This window comes from Phlebotomus papatasi, chromosome 1, assembly GCF_024763615.1.
Source record: "Phlebotomus papatasi isolate M1 chromosome 1, Ppap_2.1, whole genome shotgun sequence".
Lineage (NCBI taxonomy): Eukaryota > Metazoa > Arthropoda > Insecta > Diptera > Psychodidae > Phlebotomus > Phlebotomus papatasi.
Window position 1 is genome coordinate 868,724 of NC_077222.1, and position 11,836 is coordinate 880,559.

The following is an 11,836-nucleotide window of genomic DNA, read 5'->3' on the forward strand; positions in this document are numbered from 1 at the left end:
AAAATGTGGCAAAATCACAAATATTCCTATTCCCACCTCAGTCTCAATTTCAGGGGGTGGATTTAGAAATTAGAGAATTATATTGAAAGTTTCCCACATGTGAACTTTCACTTTTCCAAATGAATTTCCTAAAGAGAAAATTTTCTTTACCCTTTTGTTCGAGGATTTCCTATCCAAGAAAAATTAACAAGTCAATAAGTTTTACAAATAGATAAAACGCTTGATTATTTTTCACACTTTCCAAGAGTTCATGTAGTGAAAGGTCCAGGACGCTAAATGTGAGGAAATATAAATGTGAAAGAGAGGCAAAAACTCCCTTTTTTTCATCCCTTCGGGTCATGGGACAATTTATGACATTGGGTTAGGGGATGGGTGTAAGGAAGAACACGGGGGTGAGGAATATGTTTTTGGCACACGAATTTCAATGCCAAAGTCATTCAGCAGTGATAGTTCGTGGCGTTCGGAAGTGCATTCAGTGCATCTTGAGATAATGAAGTGATAGATCCAGTGTTCCAAGATAATGGCAACGACTGAACAATTTTCCGATTACTACAGCACCTACCCACAGTATGGGGGCAATTACTTGGGCAATCAGTATGGCTATAATCATGTGCAATCAACTCAATATAGTGCCGATGGATGGGGTCAATTTTACGGGAGTTGCGATCAACAGAGTGCGGATTTGACCACGAATCGTCATCTCAATCATCCTCAATTTCCAATCAATGCAGACACTTTTCCCCCATCAACTGAAACCTTTGCTAGTCAGAAGGATAAAGTACCCCAGGAGGAAAACGTTGAAGATTCAAGTGCCAATGACTCTCCAACTCTAAGAGCTTTACTCATGAGACCTCCATCAAAAATTAAATACACCCCTAATTACTTTTATTCTACTACCCGGAATGTTTCTAATGTTACGTCATCGAATACCGGATATAGCCAGGGGAAGACTTTTGAAGCAGCTTATCAGTTTTATGCACAGAACGTCAATCCCGGGACCATTCCAGGACAAATGTCATCCCAAACTGCAGGAACACAGAGGATGGATAACCCAACCAGTTACCCTTCAGTTATTCTCTCGCCCAATCGAACCGAAGACAGTTTGGATTTGATGGATGCCTATCGAGGAAAAGTGTCAAGTCATGGATACGCAAAAGAGGGATTTGAACCCACAACTCAGTTCCATGAGAATGCCATTATGACTCCGCAAACCAGCCCAGAGGGATTTGTGGAAGTGATCGGAACACCGCCATTGTCTCCCAAAGAGGCAGGACCTGTCAATCACGGAGAAAGTGCTCAGTCATCCCCAAATATGATACCTCCTTATTCGTGGATCCATTCAGGTAAATCCCTCAAAACAGCCAATAACCAAGCTAGAGACTAATCCATCTCATTTCAATAGACAACAAAAATAATCCCAAAAGGACCCGACAAACCTACACAAGGTACCAGACCCTTGAGCTAGAGAAGGAGTTCCACTTCAACAAGTACTTAACCAGAAGGAGAAGGATTGAGATTGCTCATGCTCTCAGTTTGTCAGAGAGACAGATTAAGATATGGTTCCAGAATCGAAGAATGAAGGCTAAAAAGGACCATAGATCACCGGATAGTCCCCTACTTCCCATGGATGACCCTATGACTTCTGCCCATTTTACGCATCTCCTCAATACTTCCTACAACTTCTGCCCTGATCCCAATCAGGCAGCTCCAACCAATCCCCAACCCAATCTACATTTCCCATCGTGATCCAATCCAATTGTACATATCCTTAACTTAGTATTCCTAAAACTCCTGCTAAACCCCTTGATTCCCAATAAATTTAAGTGTGAATTTCTATTTATATCCAGCCAAAATGTACTTAGATGTAGTTTTAAGACAAAACCCAAATCAAAAGACCAATAAATTAAGGAGAAAAAAAGTGAAAAGAGAAAGAAAATGAAGTTCATCCCTCGGGTTTCTGTGCGAAATGTAACAAAGGACTGCAGCTGTCAGGGGTGCTTTTGGAAACGAGGGAACATCAATGGGATCAATGATATGGGATATTTTGGCGAGTGTTGTGCTGAACATGGCGATCATCATCTGTGAACTTGACTTTTGTTCAAATTCTATTTACTTTGCGGGGTGGAATTTCCCATACAATTCACCGATTTTTGGGGGAGAGTGCGGAATGCCATTGTGATGTTCTTTTTGGGATTTTCAGACCTAGGCATGGCAGAAAATCTCAACTGGGGATTTTTCCAAGAGTTTTGCAAACTCCTGGCGAGATTGAAAATGTCAACTGGGTTATTAATTGAGGGTTGATTGAATTTATTCATTGAAGATTTCAATTTATTGGCAGGAAAGGTAAGTTCCACTTCTAAACTGGTTTTAGATCAAAAGTTCAAAAAAATAAAACTCATGCTTTTCAGGTATTTCTCTTTTAGGAATTACTGTTTTTTAAGCTTGAATTATTATCTAATTAATTATCTATTTAATGAAGTCTTTCATTTTCATTCTTATAGTTCATATACAAAAGTACAGTGCGACTCCAATAGGGTAAACGTTAATGAGTTCCTATCGAACTCATTTAGACTATTAAAATGATTGAAATATGTAATATTTGTTTATTTTTTTAAGGGAAAAACAAATGGTCAGTATAAAGTGAAAAGTAGTCAGCAGAAATCAAATTTGATCAGCAAATAATTCGAAATAATCAGCAAAAATTTTCAATTTTGTCAGTAAAAAGTTCAATTTGGTCAGTAAAAACTTCGAATTGATCAGTAGATATATTCGAGTTGATCAGTAAAAAATTAAAAATTAATCAGCAAAAAATTGAAAACGGTCAGTAAAATATTAAAAATGAGCAGTAAAAATATTCGAGTTGATCAGCAAAAAATTAAAAATGATCAATAGAAATATTCGTATTGATCAGTGAAATATTAAAAAGTGATCAGCAAAAAATTAAAAAAGTGCAGTAAAAAATAAAAATTGGTCAGCAAAAAATTAAAAGAGGTCAGTAAAAAATTAAAAGTGGTCAGTTAAAGAAAATAAAAATCGGTCAGTAAAAAATTAAAAACGAGCAGTAAAAAATCAAAATTTTTTACTGACCATATTTTATTTTTTACTGATCACTTTTTAATTTTTTGCTGACCACTTTTTGTTTTTTACTGACCATTTTTTATTTTTTGCTGCTCATTTTTAATTCTTTGCTGATCACTTTTTAACTTTTTACTGATCATCTCGAATATTTCTACTGCTCGTTTTAAATTTTTTGCTGACCACTTTTTATTTTTTACTGACCACTTTTTGTTTTTTACTGATTATCTTTTACTTTTTACTGATCATGTTTAATTTTTTGCTGACCACTTTTCATTTTTTACTGACCGCTTTTAATAAAGTACTGTTCTTTTTTAATTTTTTACTGATCTTTTTAAACTTTTTGCTGCCCTTTTTTATTTTTCACTGACCATTTTTTTACTTTTTACTGATCATTTCGAATTTTTTGCTGACCAAATTTGACTTTTTACTGCTCGTTTATTCAATGCCTTTTTTAATCATCGATAATTTGAATTTGAAAGATTAGGAAGAATACTGTGCCCGTTTTTTGTCCGGAAAATTGGGAAACAAAATGAAAGATGACCGCTTTGTTATTCTGATAGATTTTTTGAATTGTTCATCGTGCCAAAAACAAATATTATAATATGAGTTGTTTTATTCACTTAGAGATTACATTATTAGGGAATTCCTTGTTTTTATAATACATTTATTAAACAAAAGCTTCTTAGATTATTCATTTTCAGGGTATAAACTATGTGCAATTTTAAATGAAACTGTCAAGATGTCATCTTAATAACTCCGAGAGCGTTCACTGTATTTTATCAAATTAATCCGCATGTCATGAGGCAAAAGTTAAGAAAAATTAGACCGAGGCTTTGCAAGTTTGATAAAGAGCATCATGTATCGGAAAAAATAAGATTTGCGATTTTGTATTTTTTGTATACGCTAATTTACAAATAAAAAATTATAAATTAAGTGCATTCTTTCTTGTAAGAGTTGAATGGCAAAACCTTGCGAATAACTTTTAAAAATTAATTATATTTAGGAACAACTAATATACGGGGATAAACTGACGGTCTAAGGAATATTGCCGATCACTGATGTGCTTCCCTTATAAATACCTTTTATAAATATTCTCAAACGTTCAAAATTTTATGAATTTTGAGAAAGAAATATTTTGAATTAGAAAAAACAATTTTCCATCTCTATTTGAAAGCTTAGGGTGAAAAGAACACCTATTGACACTTTAAGACTTTGCCTCATGACCTATTTGGCATTTTTTCAGTAGCACTATATTTCGGATATGACACTTAAACATCTCTCTTTAGGGGAAAAGGCAGAATAAATAAAAATATGTAATATTATTAAACAAAAAATCTTAAAATTGCTAATGAATAGAGTCGAAGAAACACCTTAAGTGCCGTATATGCGGATGAAATCAAGGGGTAATTCATAATCAATCAGATTGGCTCGGGTTCCCAAAAAAATGTATGGGTTCCCCGGGTTTCCTGAAAAAATGTATGGGTTCCCCGGCCAGATTGGCTCAAGTTCCCCGAAATGAATTATCCCTCGGATGAAATTGCCACTCTACAATTCGTAAGCCTTGATGATGGTCCTTACTGACCATGACTGATCGGTAAATAACATCCTTAAATGCGAGAAAGGCATACGAAGAGCAGGAGTGGAATGATAACTTTTCGATACTATCGAATTGATAGTATCGATAATTCTGTATCTGTTAAATTTAGTGAGTCATACATTTTTAAATATTATTGATCTATTTTTTCTGCCATTCTGAAAAGAATGTGACTATTGATATTATTCATATTAGTTACAAAAAGTGGAGCTAAAGTTCCCGCTTTCTAATCCGGATCGGTGTAATCCGGGCGAGTTCTCGACGGTTACATTTAAAATAGTTTTGAGGTTATGCATGCATGTGTGCAGCAATGAAAATAAATTATCCTGTGATGTTTTTGTTTAATAAATGAAGTATTATAGTATAGAATTCTCTAATTATGTTTTTTTAATCTTCTTTAAATAAAAAAAAATCTTGTAGAAAAATTAGAATATTTAACAATTGAACTCAACATTAACGCTGTAATTTATCTAATATCTTAACTTTTTCAATTCAATTTTCAATTTCAATTTATTGTTACACTTAGTGTCTTACAAATCCATAGATTCTATATTAAGACTATACAATTAGTTTTTTCTTTTTCGTTGTTGCAACCGATTCTCCGGTTATTTTTATTGTATAAAAAACAGAAATTTCAAAACAAATAGGGTCATTGGCCTTTGCAAAAATAAAAATTAGCTCCTAACTTTTTTGCTGATTGCAGTGACATCATCCTCTTAGCGGCTGAAAACCTAATTTTCCAGAAAGATAAATATTCTTTTAAAGGTTTTGACGAATTCCACGATGCATTGAACATCGCAAAATACAAAAAACATATCTTTTGGTAGTGAATAGCAGTAGTCTACATTTTTCACAGAGTGATGATGCGTGTTTGTTTGCAAAGGTCCGAAAATTGATAAAATATTTAATATTAAGCATTTACAGTGGCATAAAATTATTAAATTCATTAAGTGTGATGTATTAATATTGCAGGCGTTGTGATGTTTTAGTGAGAAATTTTGTTTTATTGCATTAAAACTTGGAATTAAAATTGACGCTTCCGGATGCTTGTTTTTTTTTCGTTAAGTGCATGGTGATACTCATGCTAGGAAAGAAAAATTCCACCATGATTTGATGTTTTGATTGCGCAAAGGTTAGTGACTTTATTATTTTTCTTTAAATATAGGATAAAAAAATAATTTGAGGTCTTTGAGGTCTTTGATGTCTTTTATTACACAAAAAATAGTCTGTCTTGAAGTTTAATTTAAAAAAATATAGCACTAGATATAAATGTTTTATTTTGAAAAAAAAAAACAAAAATAATATGAATGAAGACTGGGTTAATTGTTTTTAGCAAAAATTAAAGTCCTTGTCCGTTCAGAAATTTTGAAATTTTCAAAGATTTTCTAATTGTCTATTTAATTTAATATCTATATTAAATTGTTTGATTTCTGGTTATAACTAAATCTTGTGAAAAGTGTTATTCAGTAAATCCCTGCAGAAGGAGCAACTTTCAGGGAAATTTCTTTGGTGATCATAGAGTAGAGTATGTTGGGAAACTTCTATTGAACTTTCTCCACAAGGATGCATTAGATTTTCGCGTCATTATTGGCATCGGAGAGTTGAGAAAAATCCCCACAAGTCGTTTGCCAAGCACAAAGTCGCCCAGGGAAGTGAGTCAATTTAGCCTAATGGATGTTTGAGTTGAGCGGAAAACTTGGCCGTTTGATGAGCTTCCTCCTCTCTTAAGACTTTTTCCAGGGTAAGATGGAAATGATGCTGCGAATTTTGTGATCTTGCGCCACATTAAAGTACCCATATCTACCTGTGATGTAGCTTTTTTTTATCCATTCCTCCTTTGGCTCTGGTGTTTTATTTATGACCACTGTGAGATAACTTATTGGCTTTCGGTGTTCATTTCTGCCACGGAAGATGTTCTTCTGTAGCTCATGGAATAATCTCCCAACATAACCGATTCTTGGTGCTGAGATGAATTGGAGGCAGCAACAGAGGCACAACCAGATTAAATGTGCGCAAAGTTCCTCTTTGACTTGGATTCGTTCTTTTTTTTATCTTTGTCCCAGAACTCAATGAGAAGGAATACAAGGGCAACATGCAGAGGAAATGAGTATAAAAGTGCTTTTGAGAAACGCATGAGCATCGCTCATAATAGTGTGCGGACATGGAGATTTAATTTATGGGACCAATACCTAATTAATCCTTGCATCAAACGATGATTTTATGCTAATGGGCAGCAAACGTGGTGGATTTATGGAATTTCAAATTTGTTTACGAGCCACCATCAGCCTCTCACTTTGACTAATTTATATGAGAATTTTCTCATGTTGATACCAATAAATCTGCCCTCTCGACAGATAAATCCAATTCATCTCGCATTTTGTTAGATTAGGAGAAAAATGTGAAAAATCAAGGAGATTTTAATTGAATTTTATTGTCTGATTGAAAATTTCAAATGACCTTCAAAGGTCATATTTTCCTAGATAATTTCACCTGTACGATTCCCCTTTAAATAATATTTATTTACAGCGCCATCTCTTATACTTAAAAGATACTATTATCAATCTTTCATATACCTTTCAACTTTTCACTGAAATTTTGAAACAGGAAGTCCTAATTTTTTTCAAAGTTTTGCCACAGAAACTCCTTTAAAAAAATTCATTGACCTTTTTAGACCACGTTTAACATTAAATTCCAATAATTTTTACCGTCTTTTCCACATCAAAAAATCCAAGGCGGGAAAATTCAATTTGGGCAAAGTGATTAAAAGAGCAGCAAAAAGTTTTTCCACGCAATGAATGGAAGCTCTGATGAAGACGATGAAAAGTGGCTCATCAGTCACTTGGCGTGCAATGAAAACTGGAAAAGTAATTATGAAAGCAAAATAATAACTTCTTTGTTCCTTCAATGGCTTTAATTAAAATTTCCCCAAGTACATGCAGCTCTTTTTAATCACTTTCAGCGCCTTTTTTTGAGCAGATTTCCACATTAGTGAAATTTCACCATATGTTGGAAATTCATGCAATTTTCCATGAGTTTTTTCTCCCCCGAACATGAGTTTGAACGTGGGAGGTCTTTTTGGGGGGTGGTTTTAGCTTTGCCAAAATATTCTCCATTGAGGACAAAATTTTCCAGGAGAGCTTCCTTGGGAGGAAGGATGCTGAAGTGAAGGGAAAAAAGCAATTATATTTTATGTAAACCGCCACTGGAGTTGTTCTTGTCAGACTTGTCTTGTTGTAATTGACACACGGAGAGAAAAGTCATTCATCAATCCATTTGGATATTCTCCGGTACACTATTTCCCATTTCACCAAATTATATTCGAATAAACATTAAAAAAAGGTTGTGCAACCAAAAGGGTGATTAATTGTCTGTCATCTCACACCAGAACTTCCTTCCGAGCCCTAGAATCATCCCTTTTGCCTTCCAAAGGACTCTAAAAAGTCCTATTCCCAAATTGTTCCACTGATTTTTTAATAGTGGCTTAAATAATTTTTATTGACTCTCTGTAATATACCTTTGATGCCAGGATATTCTGTGGCCTGATTGTCCTGTTGCAATTTTCCCTCTGGGCCAAGTCCTGAATCCATTGAAGAGTAAGGGACTTCTACTCAGCTGTGAAGCGGTCGTGGAGACAGAATGACAAATGATTTGAGTCTCTGACATCCCGAATAACCCTCAAGTTAGCACCCCCGAAAACAATATTTGAACCAGAGGTTTACAACTTTTTTATTTGTCTTGTGTTCTTTGGTGTTTTTGCCCAAACCCCTGGAAACCACCTTTAAGTCTCAGACAATGATATTAATATACACGGTTATTCGAATTGTGTAAATAAATAAATTATTCAAGTAAAAAAATATCAAGTATACCCTTCTAACAACAAACATTGTAAAAAATACATTTAAATACATAAATTAAATTACAAATAATTAAAAAATAATCTAATAATAAATTAATAAAAAAGACTGCTAGAACAATATTCCTCATAAAGAGGAAATTGATTTTCTTGTGAGATGGATTTATAGATATTCTTTATCATAGTTTTCTTGTTTAATTATTCCTTATTTTTTTAATTGTTATATATTGAATAACCTAAATTTCACGTAAACTCCCTAATACATAAAAGGGCACTTGTACCTAGGGGCAAATGAAGATCCTTTCAATGTAGGGCAGCTATGAAATTGGAATTTTTAAATAAAATTAAGCCTTAATTTAAATAATTTAGCTGCAGAAACAGATTGAGAAGCTGAATTACATTGTCAAAAAACAAACGAGCAGTAAAAAAATCTAAATGCGCAGTACAAAATTAACAATGAGCGGTAAAATATCTAATTATGGTCAGTAAAAACCTAAATCTTTACTAAAATGTGTATAATTTATATAATATATATTTAAAATTATTGCAGACAGAATGAAAAGTCCTTTGTTTTCCCTTTGCCAAAATTTGGACGAAAATATCACTGACTACAAGAGGGTGACATTAGCTCTAAAAAATGCGACCAGTTTTAGTGTAAATTTTTTCCTGTTTTCGTACAAATTTCACGAGATATCTTCAAAACTACGTAGGTTGCCGATTTGGGGTTTTCGGTTGCCTATTCTATATTAAATTGGCTTTTATTTTGTATTTGTATTATTTGCTAATTCATTCTACAATGACAGAAAATAGCTAATAAACTCAAAAGTTTTTTCGGCACGCTAGAAACATATGGGAAACATAGGAATCGTCATGTCCCAGACTGACTACTTCAATTTTTTTTGTTACTGCTCAATTTTAACTTTTTACTGCTCATTTATACAATGTCAATTACATTAAAATATGGCTCAGTTCCATTTAAACCTAAGAGACAAACCTCAATTACAAAGCTGCCTACATTCAAAGATGCCCCACTTCCCCCTGTCACTTGACCCTTTTTGAGTACTCTTTCTCAAAAACATCGAGATAACAGTAGTAAAAAATTAAAATAATCAGTACTAAATTAAACTCGATAAACAAAAAATTAAATTTAATCAATAAAAAAATAATCTTGGTTAGTAAAAATTAAATACAAGTTGGTTAGTAAAAATTAAAAATGAGCAGTTACAATTAAATGTAATTAAATTCTTCACTGACTGCTGAATATTTTTAATGTACATTTTTAATTTTTTATTGTACAAGTTTTACTTTTAAAAATTACATTTTATGTTTTACTTACAAAATTATACTTTAACTATCTTTACCGACCAATTTGAATTTTTTTCTGATCAAAATTTATTTATATTTTTTTTTGCTTTTGCAAATCGAGTAAATCACTGCTCATTTGTTTTTTTGCGTAACTAGAGTAATACTCAGTAAAATTTACCATATTCGTCAAGCATAAAAAAGTGCAATAAAATGTAATTTTAATGGATCTCAGTCAAAATCCCGAAAACCAAAATAATTAAACCTAATGGTGCTGGCACACCTTCTCAATTGAGTGAAATTCAATCTATTAAAATTTTACCTCTTACTTTTTCAAACTAAAATTAGATATAGCTCTCTTTTTCTGTCAAATGAAAATTGAAATTGAAAATGAAATTGAAATTTCAATTTTCATTTGACAGAAAGAGACAAACATATGTTATTTTAGTTTGAAAGAGTAAGAGGTAAAATTTCAATCGATTGAAATTCACGCTGAAAAGGTGTGCCAGCACCATAAAATTCCGAATTCCAAAATTATTTAAATTATTTTGACTTTGGCACAGCTTTTAGATCAGGAAAATTTCATAAAGCCTAATTCACATCCCTTTCTTTCATAAAAGTTTTGCATATATGTATCCTACTCCTTCGCACTCTTCTTCTTCTTTTGAAAATCACACCAACTTAAATTTAGGTCAGTCCAATTTCGAAAGTGAAATAGTGGAATAGACGAAATTATACCGAAATTAAAGGTGTGCCGAAGGCAATATGAAATTTTTATTTCACTTGTTGGAATAAAAAATAATTTTCTTCTTTTAACAAACAATTTGAGTCCTATAGAGGCAAAGGGAAATTATTTGGAACTATAGCCTATTCGGAATTTTGTCTTTCGGGATTTTGGTTACCATCGAATTTTAAAACATTACCTACTGGATTTAACACTTACTTGATATTTCTAGTTAAACTCACCCTTACTTCAAAGTGTATCTTTAAAAATATGGCACATTATGAGTCTGAATAAATTACGTGAAAATAATTCTACTTGAAAACTGTTGCAATGTATTTTAACATTGCTGATGTTAGCTTTGGGGTTGGAATGGGGGTTTGTGGAGTTCCAAGCAACAAATTAAAAATTCCACACTCTCAGATGCAAAGCATCCCTTGCACAAAATTGTGGCCAGGAAGCTGCATCTGCTGGTGACTAGAGAAACTTAGGTAAGGGGTGCAAACGAGGCAGGTAACAAATTGCAAAGAGAGAAGTTGGGACGTTTTTTTCCAGTTGGATCCAAGGCTTGTTCCAATAGGGTGAAACTCGTGTAGAGAAATTTGCCTGCTCGTGGAAACAAATTGGTTGTTTGTTCCGAATTCGAAAGGACCCAGCAGAGATGGTCTGAATTCTCCTTTTTTTCCCAAAGAATGAGTCAGGGTAAAAAAATTGCCACCCGCAGTCTTTATGCAAAGTATACCCTCAAGGGCAGCACTATATCTCTTTGGGATTCCTTTTGGCAAACACCCGAGAGATGCTGAGAAAATTCCACAAATGTGGACAGCAATTAATAAAAGGTCTCTGGTGGCTCCTTGTTGGTGTTGTCCCCATCAGAAGACGCCAAGTTCACAAGTTTAAATCCAGTAGCGGATCAAGGGATTGGGGAACTAGCCCACGGCGCAATTTCATGGGGACAAAATCTAGAATCAATTGACTTATTGCTAATGCCTCGTCCACAGATTTCAGATAGGGAAAATTTGGGAATGGAAATTAAAATTTGAGTGGAAGTAGAAAAATTTCAATTTTCTTAAAGTCATTCTTCTCAATCTAAAATTTATAAATTTAGTATACGATGCAACACAACATAAGTGACAAAATTTTTTGACACATTGAAAATATGGAAAAAAATATAGGCGCAGTACTATTGAACAGTATAAAATTAAATTGGTGAGGAAATAATTTAATTTAATCAGTACTTAATTTAGAATTTTAAAAGCATTGACTTTGTCGAAAGGAAAACAAAGTT

The 11,836-nt window shown here is 33.2% G+C and overlaps 1 protein-coding gene across 1 annotated transcript; it reads left to right on the forward strand.

The window, feature by feature from the left end:
- The first annotated feature begins 520 nt into the window (after positions 1-520).
- Positions 521-1,746, forward strand: LOC129798456 (homeobox protein Hox-C5-like). The gene is made up of 2 exons (XM_055841604.1): positions 521-1,343; positions 1,403-1,746. The coding sequence occupies exons 1-2, from the start codon at positions 521-523 to the stop codon at positions 1,744-1,746; spliced, it is 1,167 nt and encodes a 388-aa protein (XP_055697579.1).
- The last annotated feature ends 10,090 nt before the right edge of the window (positions 1,747-11,836 follow it).

What these genes read in the sequence shown, in the direction of transcription:
- LOC129798456 (XM_055841604.1), top strand. Translation starts at nt 521, where the DNA reads ATGGCAACGACTGAACAATTTTCCGATTACTACAGCACCTACCCACAG. An exon ending in TTATTCGTGGATCCATTCAG is followed by an intron (nt 1,344 to 1,402) that starts GTAAATCCCTCA and finishes TCATTTCAATAG; the next exon opens with ACAACAAAAATAATCCCAAA.